The 20,746-nt window shown below is 36.1% G+C and overlaps 2 protein-coding genes across 18 annotated transcripts in view; one reads left to right on the top strand and one right to left on the bottom strand.

Annotated features, from left to right (window-relative positions):
• Positions 1-20,746, bottom strand: part of LOC131771615 (neuronal acetylcholine receptor subunit alpha-10) — a 43,584-nt gene that overhangs the window by 16,726 nt on the left and 6,112 nt on the right. For 2 of the 9 annotated variants that reach the window (XM_066161273.1, XM_059087445.2), the window contains exon 1: positions 7,350-7,639. The gene's annotated coding sequence lies outside the window, so the exon portion shown is untranslated. Of the gene's footprint in view, positions 1-7,349; positions 7,653-11,096; positions 11,216-12,568; positions 14,024-16,590; positions 16,611-17,295; positions 17,380-20,746 lie in introns of those variants that run through there. The other 7 variants (XM_066161266.1, XM_059087446.2, XM_059087452.2 and 4 more) reach the window with 7 other exon arrangements.
• Positions 1-20,746, top strand: part of LOC131771613 (neuronal acetylcholine receptor subunit alpha-2) — a 27,104-nt gene continuing 6,358 nt past the window's right edge. The window contains exons 1-5 of one of the 9 annotated variants that reach the window (XM_059087439.2): positions 8,517-8,573; positions 8,716-8,802; positions 12,719-12,809; positions 14,110-14,241; positions 19,289-19,434. In XM_059087439.2, coding sequence (XP_058943422.1) covers positions 12,758-12,809; positions 14,110-14,241; positions 19,289-19,434 — 330 coding nt within the window. In that variant the 5' untranslated portion in view covers positions 8,517-8,573; positions 8,716-8,802; positions 12,719-12,757. Of the gene's footprint in view, positions 30-4,920; positions 4,984-5,587; positions 5,623-8,516; positions 8,574-8,715; positions 8,803-10,416; positions 10,494-12,463; positions 12,622-12,718; positions 12,810-14,109; positions 14,242-17,848; positions 18,018-19,288; positions 19,435-20,746 lie in introns of those variants that run through there. The other 8 variants (XM_059087440.2, XM_059087443.2, XM_066161247.1 and 5 more) reach the window with 8 other exon arrangements.

The following is a 20,746-nucleotide window of genomic DNA, read 5'->3' on the forward strand; positions in this document are numbered from 1 at the left end:
ATGCGAGTGAAGCTTTAAGAAGTCTCGAGGTAAGGCTAAAAATTGTATCTGATTTAGTCCAAACCCTAACGATTGATGATCCGACAAAAATTTCAAACCAAAAACCCTCACTCGAGAAAGAGCGTAAACACGAAAGGACAAAGCTGCCGAGAACTGTGCAAAAATCATACTAGTTTCTAGTTCATATAGCTCCTCTCTGGCCAGTTTTATGGCTAAATGTCGTTTTTAAGAAAGGGTTTTAACGTCAAATGATTTGTCACTTTACAACGATGCATAGAGGTCTAAAGATCAGTGACACTTCTGAGGGCACAAAATTTACCTCCATTGTTGTGATATTTAGTCTTCTCGAGCTCTTATTGATTGCATTCACACAGATTTTCGGATTGAATAGCCGGGTGACAGGCTATGACAGCTTATGAATTATTCGTAGAGAAAGGATGCAAACGTTCACTTGAAGCGGTTACAAATTGACAAAACTGGTCTATAACCAGCAGAAATCAAAATAAACCAATATGTTTTGTAGACGATCTGAGTGTAGGGATATGCATTTTGTCATCATTTATTTATGTCGAGAATATAGCTCAGAATATCCCAAATCCTATCTAGAAATAATCGTCAAAAGACCTTGAAATCTTACCTATATCACGATGTAGTTTCATTTTGTACATTACAGACCTGGTCTTGTTCGCTCTTATTAAATTGTATAAAAATACAGCCATCAGCGAGAATCAGTCACGCATGTCACAAGCATTAATTTTAATGACAAGAAACACGTGGGCCGTTTCAGTTGACTCTTCACTTGATAAGTCTAAACGATTCTCTTTCCCAGCAGTTCTCAGATATCATGTGGATGAATAATATGTGAGAGAAAAATGAGGGGGAAAAACTAAAATTTTTAGATTGATGTATTCTTGTGACCTCAATGTGTAATTCTTAGGCGTCTCAAGAGCCAAGGAAAATTAATTGGAGCGTAATCTCGAAATGAAATGTCGTATACTCTTTTTAAGGAAAAATTTCTTGAGCAAGATCTTACATTATGTTAATATAAATGGGCCAAAATCATGATAATCAGTGTCAGTACCTCAGCACCTACCCCTCCCCTAGACCCAAAATTAACCTTAACTTGTTATCAGTTGACTTTTGTTGGGTTCAGGGGAGGGGTAAGTACGCAGTCACTTAGATACTGACGTTGATAAAAAAACGCACAGGAGCAACAACACCTTGTACATTCATAATCACTTCTCATGATTGATGCTAAGAACACTTTCCAAAAAATATTTCTAATGTTTATTATACAGAGGTAATTGCTCTAATTCTGTCTTGAGAAAGACAAGTCTTACGAGGAAGAAAAAAAAACAGAGCGTAAGTGATGATCAAAGATAGACTATACCGAAAAAAAGGGGTCATTGGTTTCCTGTAACCCTTTTTCTTACTCCATTATTCTTTTTTTAAAGATTTCAATACCGCTTACGTTTACAAAACCATTTCTATCTTGATAATTTTTTTATCATTTCATCACGACTTATCAGAAATTATACTCAAAAGCAATTTTTAGAGAAAAATAATCAGACTTTTCTGTAAACTTCTAGACTATAGTTCATGGGGATTTTAATAAAAACGCTTTATCTCTGTTTTGAAATCGTTTTATTCTGACCCCGCGTGAGTCCTCATCGGTTTTTTAGTGACAAGAAAATCTGGATGATATGATGTATAGAAAAGATTTCCGTGAACGATGAGAAAAATTCATGTCAGACTTAATTACTCCTCGACAGTAATAATACAAATGAACAAAAAGTAAGCAAGTCAGGATACCAACTAATTCTTATATACTAGTTTTCATTTATCAAATTTCTGAATTAAAAACAGCCTCCTCTTTTAATGATCTTATCTTAAATCGATAAAAATTACGAAAAAACTTATTAAATTTTATCTCTTTTCCCAGGTTTGTCTCTCATAGTTTCAGCATTTCAATAAGGAGACTGTTAAAGCAACTTATCACGGAATCAGAGTGAAAGATTGACCATTTGTAGAGAAACGTTTCTTAAAAAATATTTTTATATTTCTAAGACGTACTTTGTCACCTGGTGACAACTGGTGACCTTGGTCTGTGTGAATTTGTTTTCTTACTCCTACAGATAATTGGCTGAAGTTTATGTTTTGGTAACCTTCAATATTTGATTTTGCTACATCAAACACACTACGTCATGGTAATGAACGCTGACTTCCTGTTAACTCAAATCAGTTTACGAGAACTAACTTAACTTTGGATTCAGTTAAGGAAAGTTGTTGAAGTTCTATCATATTTTACAAGACTGATCATAAAACAAGGAGGCAAATTGTAATGGATCACGTTTCTAAAGGACTCTGAGTGGTGTCCGCCAAGATCAGGGTAGGAAATGAACCTTATAACTACACGCCTGTAACCCGTTTCTGTTTTGCTAGAAAAAAAAAGTGTTTTAACTTGCAAATATCAAAGAAGAGTCAAAGTGCGGCATTTCTATCGGGTATTTTATTGTGTGAAAAAAGCCTAACTACGACGTATTTGCCTGTCGCTAAACCGAGACAAATCCCATTAAGTATGCGTAGTGGGAAGCCTTTGTTTATATTCCACACTGAGAGCAACGTAAAACAAGGTCACCATGTCAGGAAACGGTATTTAGTGTCTTCTTTATTTTTCACTCTTCGGTTTAAAAAGAGTTATTTTTAATCAGTTTGGCCTGTCCATAAACATCTATAAATGTAAAGAGACTGGACTTGGAATGTCATTGATGATTAAGTTGAACCCGCGAACAGGTTATTCATCGATCCCTCAAGTGACATTCAGCTATTTCTCGATTTTCATGCAAAATGTAAAAGAATTATCGACATCAGGACAGTTATGTAATTTCACATAACCAAATTATGTTTCAAACCTCGGCTAACCTTTTCTTTAAAGGCAATTATCCAATAACTGAAACAAAATCACTCATATTGAGTCACTTAAAATAGTCGCTGAATGCTAATCAATGCAAATTGCCAAGTAGAATAGTTTACCACAAAAGGAGAAATCAAACAAGCAAAACTAGATGCGTGATGTAACTCTTGATCCATTTGCAATGCCGGTTTTGCGATAGCGGAAGGTACTTTTCAGTACATTTGTAGCATTTCAAAGCTTCACGACGGCACTGCATTACAGGTTTTCGTTGCTCCATAAAATTCTGGTCCGAGTTGTCGTGTTTAATTTTAAAGTAGGGTCAATTATTCAGACGGCCGCTTAGTTACGCTTAAGATCCTAGTTCTAAATTCTAACATTTGTTATCTGATTAAGTCGCCACGTTCACATGTAATATCAGTACCGTAACCAGTCCAGATATACATAACATGTTTGCTATTTGAGAGGTTAAGTTACACTATGAGGCTGTGAATGGAATAAGGAAGTTAGGTTCCAGCGTCTACTCACTTACTTGAAAAAGTCCAGAAACACTCAGCGCTCAGACGAATCTTTCCGTTACAACTTCTTCCGTGTAAAATGTTGTACGATAAGTTTTCCTAGTAATCCACACGCGCAAGCCATATCATGTTTACGTAGGTTTTGTAAATTGTCGAGCTGTTTGTATAAAAAACTTAATAACTCTTTTGAAAAACAATGACAACGTGCGTCTAGTTGGAAGCGTTTAATGCAGATTTGATGATCGGGAAACCTCAAGGGAGAATGTATTGTTCCTAAGCATTTTGCGTGGCGCTTGCAAACAAGGTTTAATTTAGATCAGTGTGGCAAAAATTCCCTACTTTAAACACCTTTATTAAAATTTTTGAAAAATAAACAAATGGAATCTCGTTGATATTAAAATTACCAATAAAACAACCCTGGTGGACGATCAAATAATCATATAACCTTCGAATGATTCGTAAACTATTGTTGTCAAAAGTTATTGGAGACTTATGCTAAACAAATCATCAATTACAATTGACGTTTCCATCCCACACAGTGACATACAAAATAGAAGTAATACAAAATTCCGCCGTGGAAGATTATTAAAACTCGCCAAAGAATAACTATACTTGCGTCCTTTATTTCTACTCCAGACACTTTCATAATGATTCCTCGAATTACTCCAAGTTTCACCAAACGCAAAATTTAATTAAAAAGAGCTCAGTAATCCTATAAAAAAGACTTAAGACTTTCCATTATAAGCATGACCTTCCTTTCTATGCTTCCAGTAAAAGAAAACAGTATAAATGAGGCAATAAATACATCCTTTCAAGTATGACTTAGATGGCTCCCTAGCGAGTTTACTTTTCAGGAGCTTCACGCTAACACGATAACAACAGGGTGAGTTCAAAGTACATAGATTGAATTCAATACAATCCTATAACGTCCGAGTCGAAATTGCTAAAGAGAAGGATAGGCACCATATCTTAGAAGATAAAAGGCATATTAAGACTGGTTCTCCTTTCGTGGCAGATTTACCTTACTTACAGCCGGTCGCTGCTGCTAATGGATTTCGAGAGGTTATAAGGGTGTTCAAGGGCTGATAAGGATCTCTTAATCTGGAAACTGGATAGAATTCTGTACTAAAATCATAGCTTTCCTTGAGCGGTGACCTGTGAAAAGAAATCTACAAGATTTCTCAAACTAACATTGCTACTTATTCACACCCAGCCACAGCACAAACGTAATAAGAGTCTACTTGGTCAATAAAATTTACTTATCCTGAATTTTATGGACCACTGAGTGGAAAATTTCTCGATGTCTTGATAATAGCGTAGACACATAATTATGTCAGCTTAGGTTTTGGAACTTTAATATTCAAATATAAGGATAGCTTTTGCTACACAAATTGCACGACAACGCAGTGACTTCGGCTTTCGTTAAGGAACGATCATATATTTGTAGAGTTACATCTAAAAGGTTTACGATTTTTCTTTCTTTCTCTACAGTTCTACGGCAATCTCGGGAAAATAATATAGTCCTTTGCTTGTATTTGAGACGTTAAAGAAGAGGTAAGAGATATATACTTCATTTCCCTTCAGTGCTCGATAAAAAAATATCTCATTTTCACATTTATAATAACATACATTATTTAATATGCAAATTTTGATCTGACTATCGACAACACTTTGAAATAACCAAACTATCTTTGCAATAATATTTATTCGGAAAATACACACAGCAGCCACATAGAGATGTTCAATTGTGTTTCCGAAATCAAAGGATTACCAGTCATTGCCAGTGGCAAAGATAGATACAAGTACTCCAGGCTACCTCTGTTATAAAAGAGCTTATTTAGATTTTATCTCAGCTTTAATGAATCACTTTCATTTGGAACTACAACACGAATTTAAGACAACTGCCGGGTTTCAAAACGGTATTTATTTATTCAAAAAAAGATAAGTCTCATTTTCCAGTGTGTGTGTTCAGCACTAGATCACAGATGACGTCAAAATTTCGTAAGAACAAAATAGCGGCACGCTAGGCGCTGCTGGGTGTGTCAATGGTATTCTTGCCATATTTTGTCGTCGTTTGTGGTCTGTTACTGAACAGATACACGGCAACATGGTATCATTTGTTTTTTTTATGACAAAAAAGCAAAGTTTTTCGTGGTGACAGCATTTACATATCCGTCCTACAATATAACATAGGTAAGAACCAATCAAACAGCTTATTGTATAAGTAAACATGTATGTATAATATATAAGAAGAAAAATGATTAAGTTCTTAAACTTGAAGTTCAGCTAAGGAAATGCTCCGACCTGGGCCAAAAAAAACAAATATACGTCTGCAATACACACTTTTAATAATAATGACAATCAAAAAATGATGCTAATGAAATGATAATAATACTAATAATTACCAAAGGGGTTGGACGCTGAAAATAAAAACGACGTCAACAACACTTAAATTATACAGTGAACGATCTCATGGTAAAATAAATTAAATAGGGATATCCATAGAACTATTCAATGAAAACACAGACAAATCAACTCAGGTTAGTAATATTCAGTATCTGTTTTGATCTCCATGCTCATAATTTGCATGGATGCAAAAATGAAAAAATAATGAACAATATGAAGAGAAAGTTCAAAACCATATGAAAACATAAAACTGACAGTACTCAAAATTTACAACAGAGTTAGGTCGTCCCTATTTCAAAAGCTGGGCAACCAAACTAATTTATTTTGTTGCTCTCATGAATCATTCGTTGCCGATTTGGAATTCCCACGTATTAAGTGCACCGCACAAAATTTAACCAAAGTTAATCTTCTTTGCGCGTTGTTTAGGTTCTCGTTTTCTTTTTTCCTCGTTTGGCGCATAATATAATGACCCGCTCAATTTAACTTTCTTTTATGCGGGGAGCTTTGCGTGTTTCGATAGACACCACAGTTTGAAATTGTAAAAGAAGAGACTTGAATTCTTTTCTGATAATTGGAGACATGGCAAATAAAAACCGACATAATCTGAGAACAATTAAGGTAAACATTGCTACTTTTATTTACACAACGGCTTAGGATAGAGTCACATGGCGCTCAAGTACGCCTTCGGTTTCCTCAGAAGTGTGAGTTTACGATCGTCTATTACAGTTTCGTGTCTTACAATGTATTCTAAAATTTACAAATGTATAAAACACAGGAAAAGCCCATTTTAACTTCGGAAAATTAATCACAATAACCTTCTTACTTTCGGATGTGAAATCAAGACAAAAACCGCCCAGTAAGTCAGATGCTGTTTGTGATTAACTTATTTCTATTTTTGGTTGGTGGTCAACTTTTCTCGACTCGGACAATTAGCCTTTAACAAAAATTGGTTGAGATTCATCCAAGGTACTCTTTAACCATTAAATTTTTTTATACAAAACAAAGGTAAATATTTTTAAAGTCGTATTTTAACGAAGCAACCCATCTATGCATCTTAAGAGTGCCATTAACTTCTTAGATGCTATCACACTTCTTAGATTGCTATTGGCTAGAATTATAGGAAAAAGGAAAGAAACATACACTGCAAGGAAATAAATGCTGCTTTGCAACGAATTTTGGAATATCATTTTTCTTGATCTTACGGAAACAAGTTTGTGATAAGCGAATCGACATTGTATGCTCTTTGGATGGATTTTTCGTTTGATGTTTTTTTCCTTGGTAAATAATGTGCTGATCCAATATGGAGGCAGGTGACGCTCGAGCCAGATCGATTCTAAAAGTCACGAAAGCAAACTTTCTTTCTTATTGATAGAAATTCAGCACCTTTCTTTTGTATGATTTATATCTAAATAAATACTGAAATACTCTTTATAGGTTTTATTTTTCATTTCATATTCCTAATGGTCCTTATTATCAAAAATTGTCTGAGAACTGTATGTATAAAATTTACTCACCGTTTAACATTTACCTCTTTCTGTTCGTTTGGATCTCTGAATCTCTGATTCTAAAACAAATGAGATTCTTAGACTTGCAGAATTAAGTGATCTATTCTTGCAATGAAATTGGAAATTTTGAAATCAACCATCGTGCGGTCCAAACACCCCACACGTTGCAATACACGGTATCAGATTCAACGCTCCAATTTCCAAAAATAAAGTTGAAAATGACACGAAACGTCCTTTGGCGTAGGAATAATGATTCGAGAAAACAGACAAAAGCCGTCTCATCATTAAATTCTAAAAGTCGTCTTCTAATGGCCAATGGCCAATGGCATCTATCCGTATGGAAATTTCATATGGAGGTGGATAGACAAGTTGATTGATTGCGGAAATTCGTTTCTTAGCCTTATTTAAAATATAAATGCAAAAATGCTAATGAATCTTTAGTATTGGTCTTAAAATTACAGCAGAAAAATTACCTCAACTTGATAATTGATGTGGTACTTGTAATGGGATAATAACAAATAAAGGTTTATTCAAACATTGTTTTGTTTTCTTTTTCACCAATAAGTTCGGGAGCTGATTACTTAGGTTAGGCAATTTTTATTTGCATCTTTTAATTGATAACCAGGTTCGCAAATACAATGCTTCAAAATCAATCTTTTGTAATACAGCGAAATTTCCATGGTGTTGCAAAGTTCAGTGCAACCACGAAATAGACCGAAATAGCCAGCGAAATAGGTGAAACGAAATTAATTCTAGCCCACAAGCGTAAACAGAGTAAACAAAGACAATGCAGTTGTTTTTCAAAGGGACTTAGACTTAACCAGATCTTATGCACGAGAAATGGGTGTTATTTTTCAGATGCGAAGAATTCTTAGTGTAAGGAGTAAACATTTATCACTCTACTGTTGGAAATTTTCAACGAAAGTGAAGGTTAAATATTTGTCAGTGAATCATACGGAATATATTTCTGGTTCGTGTCAGTGTATTTATAATATATAAGATGGCTTTTTTAAGACATAACAAACGCTTGGACTCATCGAGTGATTGGTTTTTGGCGCGAAACTAACCAGTCGCTACAAAGGCATCAGGCGCCAACCACAGCGCGCATGACTGATACAGTTCACTCAACAAATGGATATATCAGCAGCACAAATAGAAATTGAAAAACCAATTTTTAATACGCAGTGGCTTGAATGATTTTTCTTAATGTATTAGACGAAGACTGAAAAACACGTAAGTTTTAAAGCATCAATATAATGAGTTAGTGATCATTACTAGTTTGCATGTCTGAAAGTTCACGATGCATGATACCACAAATTGCTTGATATTTACTTGACATCTCTATCAGAAACCAGCATCTACTTTGCATTTTCAGACACAATTAGCTGCTTGAACAGAGTTTTAAAGTTGGAGTTTAGCCAGACTATAGAATTATTTGATCCATAATTTTGGCAACCAGTAGGTGAGTAACTTGACAAGCTCTATAATTTTAAGGACCATTGTCATTAAGTAAGAGAAAGTACATGCACCTGTTTTGAAAAGTACAGAAAATTCAGCGATCGACATCACACTCGATATCAATTGAATACACAGTAGAAAATTCATTAAAAATTTACACTTAAAGATGTAACTTGAAAAGACTGAAATATGGTTCCACCTTTGAAATCTTATTGCGAAGTGCAATTAAGGCAAACATGCAGGATTTAGAAGGAAGTTCCTCTTTAAAAAAATAAAAAGACTTAGGAAGTAATGTGAAATCAAAACAACTTAAGACAGGCATCAGAAAGAGATGATTATATTCCCTCGCAGATTATCATGGGCAGGTACTGTGGCGCCGAAATGTCGCATGCTGCGTGCCTACATTGTGAAACAAATGATGACACTCTTTATTAAAGCCAAGTCTCTTTCTTTTCTGTGTTTTTTATGGATCTCGACTTCGTCTCGGTTCATAAATTTTGTATTTATGAGGTACTGATCTCTGATTATAACTGAACGATTTCGATGTCTTTCCAGAATTCTGACAATAAAAGAAGTTCTAAAAGATTTCAAAGCGTTTGAAAACGTCGTAAAGCAGCTCTGTTAACCACATCCTTAACTCGTGCCTCAATTTATTAAGACGATTTTTTTCACCTTTAACCAAAAATCTCCCACAAAGAAACCGGTCTGACTTGGTTAGCTGAGAAAGTCAATTAACACGAGTAACAGTTATTACCTCAAACAAAGCGCACTGATAAAGAGCTTCAAGAGTCAACAAACTGAAAAGTCTCTCGATCGCAGCATGTGGATTGATCCATAAGAAACTGGGAACCTTAGGAAGAAAATTAAAATCTTGGTGTTTAACTCATAATTAGAAGTCTGGGGAAGTTGAAGCATTCGAATTCAAAGTGTCTAGCCGCCCGTTGAGATTAACTTTTGAAACTGAGTCACATCCGCTCACCATATGACGGTTGGGTTTTTTGCTTCTATCGAAGTAACTCGGTTTGAAAAGGCTCTTAATGAAGATGTCGTGACCAGCGTGTGGTTTCAAAGCATCTGGTCACCGTAGGAAGAGAGACACTTAATCAGTGATGATCTACCTTGCATCATAACCCCATTGAAAGTAAAATTGAAAGAAAACAGACAGATGTTCTGTACGATTATATGTATGACGATTTCCTGAAGATTTCCCACGCTCGCAGAAGTTAGCTCAAAGGAAAATTCCACGGTCCGTCCAAACATTTTCCCCTCCTTTGTCTAACTGACCGCATTGACTAATTGGTTGATATTCTGCAATCAGCATTTCCTCGTCATTTGATTGGATCATTTAAAGTTTGGAGCTGTGTTAAATTGTGAACAGCCTTATAGAAAAAAATTGGATACTGCAATGCCAACATTGTTTGCTGTTAACTGTAATTTCTTTACTTTCAATAGTAACTCAGCGAAAGAATTGAACCGTTAGTCGTAAAATGGCCACAATTTAAATTGTCAGCCGCAAAAGCCATCACCTATTGAGATCCTCTTATAATGCTGATGATTGTCCTCTGTATACAAAACGATTCAAATCAATGTGTCTCACTTCCCGCCTCATGCTCGCGCTAAATTTTACAGATTGATAATTCAAAGACCTTAGTAACTGAAGGAAGGAAACTGGTCGAAGTTATATCACTGATCTACGTGAGTTTGAAATTTCGTTTTCATTAAGAGTCAGTATTATCATAATTCTGATACGGAATAAATATGCGCCTCCCCTGTGACAAAGTAGTAAATCGAAGAGACCTTTAGTGAAACTGACAAACAACATGTAACCGATATCAATAATGGTAGAAGAAGCCTTTAATACCTGTGACTGTTATTCAGATGTAGCTTTTAAGGATGTCTATTACCGATGTTTGTATTTTACTATCGATATAGCCTCGATTGCCCGAGAGCAAACGTTCATGTAAGACATACTTTTTCTCCAAAAGGCTCCTATTTATGTACCTAAAAATTAGGTTTCTCACACTTCGTAAATATTGGCTGCCATGGTAATGGTTTGATTAGTCTACATGGAAGTAAACAGGCGACATATTTCTGAAGTACCAGTGGAGGTGTGGCTATGTTTGAGGAGCCTGGCACTAAAAGTTTGAATTTGTCCCCAAAAAAATAACGAACATTATTTTTGTCCCAGAATATGCGACATTGTGATATTACTTTGCAAAATTCGTTTAAAACTAAATTCTTGATTTTAGTTATTGAGATTAACTGCACTTCAGAGCAACCACCAAAATTCAAGTGTACCTGTTTATTTTCAAAACAGCTTTTTTTTTTAACCCTCAACCGTCAGAAGTACCTTCCAGATACCTCCTCACTGAGTCGCCCATTAATTCCTTTGCTTAAGACTTGGCGGCAGTGGATGTCTAGACGCAAAAAAAGGATTAATCAGTTCTTTCTGTATCACTCATTTTTTTTTTTTAATTCTTGCTCTCAGAATGACTGATATAAATTTATTTGAATAACAAATTCCGCAGGCCTGATCAATTCATATGCATCTGCTATCAGTTTTATGGGTCTGAAGTTTCAAAATGGAACAAAATTACACTTGTTGATCATAAGGGTCCTTCCATATTTACCAGCAACTAAGTCATTTATTTTCTAGAGACATATAAAGTCCCTTGTCCATAATATAAATTGCGCAACTCACTATTGGAAGCCGTGGTCGTGCCAAATTATTGGAAAACAGCTGGTAAACCCTATAATAAGCCAGCCAACTAAAACAACTTTGACTTAAGTCCCATCAGAACAATAAAACAAAAATATATTTTCTTTTTACAAGTTTGGAGGTAATCTAATCCCCTTAATGGTTGAAGGAGGCTTAGTAGAATTAGAGTTCATACGAAAATGATAACCAAAGAAAAGAGCTTGAACAAAGGACGCCAGTTCGTTTTATTTAAGGTCCACACAAGGTTATACACAAATAAAATGGGACACTTTTAATGAAAAAACCGAAACGTTGGTTTGAAAGGTTCACTTGGCTATCATCTCGTGGCTTACCTTAAAGCTAACTGTGCTTCTATTATTATTTTTCCATATGTGCAGTACCCCCGTGTGAACTAAAGATTTATGAACGAAACTAATTACCTTGCAAACACCTTTTTTTTCATTGAAGAGGATCGCACGGGCCTTGAGAAAGTCTGAACTAGAATGCCTTATCGATTACTTTATTCTATTCAAAAACTAAACTCACGTACGTCATTTTTTCCTAGGTGTTTTAACGTTTTTTCCCTTTGTTCGAGTTTTTTGTCAAGCCAGAGAAATATTCACTCTGAAAAGTATTTCATCTCTTACATGGTAATCACCAGTTTAATATCGGGTTCTTTCAAAAAACAATCGATATCAATTTCACGACATAAAGATGTACAAGTGTTACTTCATAGCTCAAAAATTCAAAGGAAGTAAAACGATGAATTGTCGATATTGAATTTGCACTAAGTAAGCGTGGGCTGTTTCTGAGCGGACAAAAAGAAAAACATTACTCAAATCCCAATTATTCCTCCCTCGAGACCACAGATTGTAATAAGGAGTTTGTAATAATAAGGGCTTTGCACATTTTCCTTTAATTCTTTTCAACACCTTTCACTTAAAATAGTTTACATTACTGAAGATGAAAAACAGTCGTCGTTATCGTAGAAAAACTTACATTTCTGAAGTCGTATAAAGACCATGCTTTGCTCCAGAGACAGCGTACCGCTAGCTAAAAAAAGACTACCTACCTAACACTCTTCGCCTCTTTCTGCTTTCCACGTTCCGGCTGATTGAAATCATGGTCGGTATTCAAATTAACCAAACTAAGAAGGCATTGTGAATTTTGTCAATATCGTCAAACATGCCTTGTTAAATATTAATTTCTGTCTACATAACAGGTGACTGAAACCTTGCAGGAGAACGCCTCCAGGAAGAAAATGGCGGGCATCTTGTCTTTCGCATGTATCATCACTTTGGCGATATACGCAGGTATTCATTTTTAGTCTCTTTCCATGAAACTTTGTCGCTCAAAGTCGCTTTATCTTGCCCAGTGTCTGTACACTCCGTGAATACTGGCCTAACCAGCGCCAGGGAATTGGGAGAACAGTGTTTTGGCATTAGCAAGCAAGAATTATGAGCATGCGAACTACATATCGTCAATCACCGTTCTTGAGTCCAAACCCAAATCAAAACAACGTAAAGCCGTTCGTCAGAAAAGAATTGAGTCCAAAATGCCGCAATTGCACACTTTATCTTACCGTATACTAGCAACAACTTTGGTCAAAATGTAATATTAGTTTGTACTGCTTTCAAATCCGGTCTTTATCCCAAAGGATAAAGTGGGATGAACAATTATGCACGCTCGCTTGAGCAGCATGGATCTAAAATTCCAACCTCGACGATATTTGGTCGAAAAATTTAGAATATTCATGCAGTACATTGGGAAGTGAACACAATTTCGACTCAAATCTCCGTTATGCTTGATTTTCACGACTTCGTTAGTGTATTTATTACGATGCACAAGCGCTAGTCAACACCAATGTCAGTCTTTAAGTCTTGGTGAATTAACCCAGTACTGCGGTTTTTTACGCGGAAAAAATATTTAAAGTTCTTTGTCAATAGGATTTGAAATTTATGTACTTTTTGAAGGATAAATTTTTATCATCTTAGCGGCATAATCTTGTGGTATACAACATTGCGGGGTTCCAAACCTGATTTACATGCCGAGTTTTGATAACAACAGATACCTCTAATTCCAGATGTTTCCCCGTTTCACAGATTCCGGTAAAGAAACAAATTCAAAGCCGTCTATCGTTAACTGCGTTCAGAGAGAACACCTAACTAACAAAAAAATTTCAAAATTCTTCCAGCTTTGGTTTCCTTCTAAATCATTTCAGTTCAATTTATAGTGTTTGTTTACTTCGTCTCTCGCGGTTCATGGTTGTCTTTTGGCGTACTTCATGAACCATATGTCAATCATCTGATATCGAAGGAATAAATAACAGTATCGTCGGATCAATAAATAAAATTCCATGTCATTGGCTTAGAACCCTCTAGTGGCGTTTTGAATCCTTTCCCAAAAGCTAAGGAGTGCACTTCATCCGCTCGCGTATATTAAACTCGTAGACAACAGGTGTGATTTTTCCGATTCCCTGGTGCTTCGTTGCTTTCCGCACACTCTTTTTTCTGGGAAGGCACACTCAGGGCTGTATTCACGGCACAAACATGACACTGGAAGCTGTTCGCATCTCGCATCTGTTCATTGCTATAATTTGGCTTGGTATACAAGGCTACGGCGATGGAATAAATACCGACCGCAAAAGTTTAGATGGTAATAACGCGACTACAACAAAGTCCAGTGAACTACAAAAGGATTTGGTGGCAAACACAACCAAGGAAGATGGTTACAATGGCACATTGGGTACGACACTCTGGTTATTAGCATCTTTCATTTTTTACTTTTGAATTAAGTACCATTTACCATTACCTGACTACTTAGCAGACTGAACACTCGGAACACTTTTGACAAAAATCTTTGGCCAGCTTAAATGAATTATACAATTTGAGACGAAAATCTAGAGTATATTTACCTTTTTCACTTTACGAAAGCACGCGCGTGTCGCAAAACACTTAATGAATGTTTCATAAACGTGTCAGCTTCTCATGAAAAAAAAAATGCATGAGTTATACACAAGACTTTAGACTGATAACATCAAGTTCGTACAAAACACAAAGTACATTTACCGTAATCTAAAAGCCGCATTACAGGTTGAAACTGATTTGCCTAAAAGGAAAAGGAATTATTTGCGGAATTCAATCTAAACTCTTATCTCGAACAACAACTTACAATAACGGAATCGCTTAAGCTGCTATTCAAAACAACAAAGCGGCGTTTAAACCTTTCGATTTTTGAAATTACTCAAATAATAGCCCGCAGAAGCTTTTTAGTAAATTGACGAAACAGAATTCAATTGATTTCCCGAGGCAATTAATAGTCCTCAGACTACTGAAAGGATACATAAATTATCCCGAGCCACAGAGAATAATGAAACATTTGCTATATCATTTATTTGCCCTTAAAGCTATGTTTTCGTTATTCATTCTTTGAGAACTCATAAAAAAAATCAAATTTTTACAATAACGCATTTTTCCCGTACTAGAAAGATATACCTTCTTCAGCGATTTTCCCTTTTAATTTTATTTGAAAATTTGATAATGTTGTTTAGAACATGACCTCGAACTGGATCGATTGGGTTTTAAAAAGTAAAAGATGCAGTTTCTTTTCTTTCTCGGACAAATTACATTACAATTCACCAATTTCAGTAAAATGGCATTTTCCATGCTACTTCCTGTTTTAGAATCTATGGAGAATACTCAGTGCAGAGGGTTCCTCAATATTTGCGGTTGCTGTATCAGTTGGTTGAAAGAAAACATTCATTTACTTGGATAAATATCACAAACTCGTTTGGATGGGATTTTCAATAATCCAGATTCACTCAGGAAGCCTGCGTAGTAGTATTCTCTGTTTCCTTTACACCTGAGTCGTGCTAAGGCAGAGGGCGGAGTGAAGAAAAAAAAATTACGTCGGGGATAAGAATAGCAATAATATATCATTTACGAGACATCTTAAGCGTAGGCTTCGAAAAGGGGGTAGGTGATTGGTTCTTAATTTAAAAATGGTATGCTTATCTTACAATATCTGACACCGCGAAACCCCTTTTTAACTCGTAAAATGGCTGGAGGCCATTTAAAAATTGTTGTTATGACCCAAAATTCACTCCCTCTATCCACTAATCCATTACTCCGTCATTCCTTCCTTCACTTCCTGTTAACTTTTTGGTAAGACCGCTGACTAGCGCATAAGACTTTTGTATGTTTAGTTCCTGCGTGAGACTCAACAGATCGCTAAGAATTGGTCAAGATTTTAATAGTCTGTATAGAAACAACGCATATTTAATTGACAGCCGAGATCTAAGATCTATTCGGTTATTTTACTGATGGATAACAAACAGGCTTAAATTAGACTGTGTGCGTGAGGTACTTGGTTTTACAAAGATCGACGATTATTTACAAAGTGCGACAAAAACTGGTGCCCATTTTGTAATGTAAAGATAGTATTGATTTCAAGTTTAGCCATCTAAGAATGCGTAGGCAATGCTTCACGATCTGCTTTTAGTGACTTTGGCACCTTTCTTAGAAATTATGTTCATATATGTAAATTGGTTATGGTCAGCTGCTTGAAAAATTTCCAGCGAACTAGATATCATTTTCGGAATTCCGTCCATTAGAAATTTTTCTCAGGGAAACTTCGTTTGTTTTTCAATTTTAATTGGCATTGAATGCTGTAAGACTGTTGAAGTGAAATGGTTATATCGCATGTTTTTTTGCCCTACTATGTTTCGACTTAAATGTACTTCGGAAATGTCTTCTACGTGCGCTAATGTCTACCTCTAGGCCACATGCTTCATGATAAGTGAGCGACAAAACATGTTTCTTGTGGGGCATATACGAGCCTGTGTTTTTTTAGCAAGTTGTGACTGTTCGAATCTGTTTAAATAAGTCGCTTTCTTAGAATATGTTTACCAAATATTTGCGGTTTGGCGTTTATCGGTAGAGAAATCGCCTTAAGTACATTGAAAACCCTTAGGGTCGAGGAGAAAAGAAATGCCTTCATCCATGTAAAATTGTGTAAAGTACAATGAAAGTCATATTGAGTTGCGAGAAACATGTCTACGTAAATCATGTAAACCGAGTAAAGACTCTAACATACCTTTTCTCCTATTAATTTCTGGGGTTCATACAAAAGCAGCCAAGAGTCATTTTTGAGTCATCGGTACAAATATATCCAGAAAGACAAGACACGGTCAAAATCGTGGACACCCTTAAGCTCTCAGTAAATAATACTTTCCGAAAAAGTCTATAAAACGCATCTTAAGTGCCTAGCCAACCTCCCCATCATATATTTTATATCCTGTTTTTGACAAAAAAAATTATATCTTTTCGACAAATATCATGGTGACAAAGAGTTTTCACCAGCCCTAATTGCAGCAGGTAATTATTGATTGGATGGTGTTAAATTTTCACGGGCGGCAAAATGATGTAATTGCCTGCCACCTTGTTAGGATTAGAATACAAACGCTTGAACCATGTTTTCGCACATCAAAGTCGCAAGAATGAGAGACGCGAAGAACAAAGAAGTCATATCACTGATTCTCTACTTAAGCCGTCATTAATCGCGGATTGTCATTGGTTTATTCTTATCCTTATACTAATGATTCTCATAATCTTTTTTCCACAAGACCATAAACGACGAGGTCGTAAGTGGAGTAGTAAAGGGATTTTATTTGAGAGAGAGCATCTTTCCTTGCTTGTGATTGACCTGAATTCAACTGCAATACAATTACTAATGATTACCATGTCTGACACACTCAAAAGAAGCGGTGTTAGAATCAGTAATGTTAATCATGCACCATACCTTTCAGGCAGTTTTTTTCTTCTCCTCTTGCGGTCCAACATACTCATTTAGATCAATCTGTCCTGGTGTTGAACCCCAATAGCCCTGAAAGAAAGATGATACACGTATCATAGAACGCGAGAAAACCACCGTGCGGCTGTAACAACTCGTTTCTTTTTTAGGATGAGGGAATACGTTATATTTAGAAAAGAGATCGAAATTAGCGTTAACTGGTTCGTTTGAAACCACAAAGGTATCAACACTTCATAAATTCTTTACGAGAATCTCTGGCACCGCTGAGAGTTGCGTAAGGAAGAACAGCAGTGTCCAAGAAATATAAAAACATAGATCATTGTTTCCCGGGCAGACTTTCCTAAGAGATCTCTTGAACGACGCGTCCATGGCGTCATTATTTTATTATTCGTGCGATCACTTCTATAGGATGTTTATACCATGACGTCACTCGTGTAGCTTTTCCATTTATTTGCATCAATATTCTGAGTCTAATTAAGGTTGATCTGGCGTGGTAAAATTAATTATCAGTCAGTCTAAATTTCAAATGGATTTTCGACTCGAGGAAAACAATTTTACTGGTCTTAGGATTTAAGTTTAAACTTTTTGGAGACGTAATACATTGGCCTTTGAGTGTAATTTGCCGCATTTCTTCGTCCCAGTCGAGATGTATAGCGATCACTTGACGATTCTCCTCGGCTTTCTTTTAATTACCTCCACAACAATTGTAGGTAGGTTAGGGTATTCAACTATTTCATAATCCTACAACGTATTACATTCTTCTTTGTTCTGGCGAAAGTAGTGACTCATTTAAAACATAACAGATATTCATCAGTGCTCCGAGAGCAAATGTGTGCTGTTATTAAAGTAATATTATAATTTTAACCACAAGATCAGTGTTCACAAAATATTCGCTAAATTTATTCAAGAAATACTCTTTTTTTCATTTAACCATTACCTCCTGCTGTTTTCATGTAGTGAAACTGAGTTACAAATTCTAATTCTACACTGTAGTTGAAAGTAAGTTCCCGGTTTAAAATGAAAAACCAACAATTTGTGAAGGTCTTAATTTTCACCTGAAATAAGAAAGGCTGTAACTTCCCTCTTAGTATCTGTTTGTTTGTTCGAGTTTCTCAGCCATCCAGCTACGATGCTTTCGACAGTCCTTTCTAGAACATTCGATTTATTTAATCCAGAGAGTATGAAAATTGGTCTTCGCGTTGTTTTCGTTCAGGGTGGTTACCTACACAACTTTCAGTGGCATGAGGTCGCATTTTAATTGATAACTTTTTTATGCTAAGTAATTTTTTCCCCGCAACTAATTGAAGACTGAAAATTTTTTTTAAAAATCCGCTGGATTATCTTTCCAATTTAACTAGAAGCTTTCCAACACGTTTATGTTTAAGTTAAAACATAGCGATTTATTCTACCATGAAACGGGCCTTAAATACTGGCAGAACTAAATCATCAACGTCTTATCAAGAAACCAGGCGACAGCCTCTTTTTTTTTTTCAATAATTTCACTCCATTTCAATCGATTAGAGTGAAAATGCAAATGAAAAAGGAATGCATTTTCATTTTAAGATTAAACGCTATCTAGATTTATAGAGTGGGAGACTGGATTAAATAAAGTAAAATAAGCCCAAAGGACTTTGAAATAAGCAAGCCAGCACTTGATACACTCCTACACAACTTTTGTACACATGTTCCTTTCGAGAAGAGTTCATTGAGAGATGTATAAAGCTGATAGTCTAGCCACATGCTTACTCCTATTAAAAAAAAAAAAAAAAAAAAAAATATATATATATATATATATGTATATATATATGCAACATTTTAGGGGTTCTCGATGATCAGAAAAGAAAGCAATGTTGGTCAGTGCTCTCGACAGGAGTTCATGCGTGACACGAGTTGACGTGACGTGACATGATAATGACATGATTTGAAAATGACGTAACGCAACTCGCACTAACCAATAACTTTTAACTTATTTTCGGTATAGATGCAATCAAGAAAAGTGACGACGACGAACTTAGGCTGGTCAAAGACCTTTTTGAGAATTACAGCCAGGAAGTCAGACCAGTAAAAAACAAGAACGCTGCTATCAAAGTTATCTTTGGTATTGCCTACACTCAGCTCGTCGAACTGGTAAGTAATGTTAAGTGGTTTACCTTATCTCCTCAATAAGCGCCAACGCTCTAACAAGCGCCCTACCACGCACTAATAAGCGCCTACTCCCTTGGCCAAATTGTCAAACAGGCGCCTCTCTCGAATAAGTGCCTAGCCTCCTTCCTCGCTTTCTTAAAAGACCATGCTCAACCAGTATGCTTTGTGCGCCGATGTTGTTATTATTCGGGGAACGCTGTACTGTTTTTAACAAACCAACGGAACTTCCATAGCTTTTGCCAATATTTTCACGACAAAAAAAAGAGGTGTTATCAACTAGAGCACAACTAAACCGCTAGTTTGGAAGAGGTATTTTGACGACGTTTTCTGTCTGTAGAGCACAACCAAATACACCATGGAAGAACTTGTAAGGTGAGCGCAAACAGCCACTACGATACAATCAAATACACAGCTGAAATATCCGACTCAGAAATTATATTCTTGGACACAAAAGAGTACAAAGGCGAGAGATATGACAGGGAATCGACTCTTAACATGCAAACGCATTACAAAAAGACAGAGATCTTCCAATACATTAATTCTTATTTCTCATCTACCAGGTGTACAAATTCGACAAGCTCTATGCTTGACAAAAACTTAGTTTCAAACTACGCTAAAAGAATGAAGGACTGAGAGAAATATATCTCTGAATTTAATTTAATCGAGAGAGAAAGGTCACTCAAAGGCTTATCTTGCGATATCAAATGTTGAAGGTAACGAGCTATCGGGCACACCACGCTCGGCGGAAAGCACCACTGAAGACTCTCGAACTGTCTTTTCTTCTTTATTTAATTACTCAGTTCTCTACGCACATCCAAGTTTACTTCATTCTGTGCAAAAGATACCTGTTTCTATTGCCGCTTTATTTATAAATCTCAAGCTTCTCCTACTGCAGAATTAGTACAGGAGGATAATAAGTGCCCTCCTTCCAAGTGTCCTCCTTCTTTAATGAACGCCCGGACGCTTATTCGAGGAAAAACGGTGCGCGTTTGCGAGTTTCAAAAGCAACCGTTTAACGACAGAATCTCACTTTAAAATTTGCGCGAAAAAGCGATATCGCACAAATTTCGACGCGATGATCGGTTTTTAAGTGAAATTTAACGCGGTATCCATGGTTCAGGTACTGAATTTTCTCAGAGTTGCGCAACTATCTGCAAATACAAAATCGCCTCACACGCGCTTTACAAACCATTTAAACTGAATCGACTGTATAAAACGGTAATAACACAAACTTGAGAGGAAACCGAGATGAAATTCACGAACCTCGTAAACCCCTAACCCTAACACTAAGTCA

Source organism: Pocillopora verrucosa, chromosome 1, assembly GCF_036669915.1.
Source record: "Pocillopora verrucosa isolate sample1 chromosome 1, ASM3666991v2, whole genome shotgun sequence".
Classification (NCBI taxonomy): domain Eukaryota; kingdom Metazoa; phylum Cnidaria; class Anthozoa; order Scleractinia; family Pocilloporidae; genus Pocillopora; species Pocillopora verrucosa.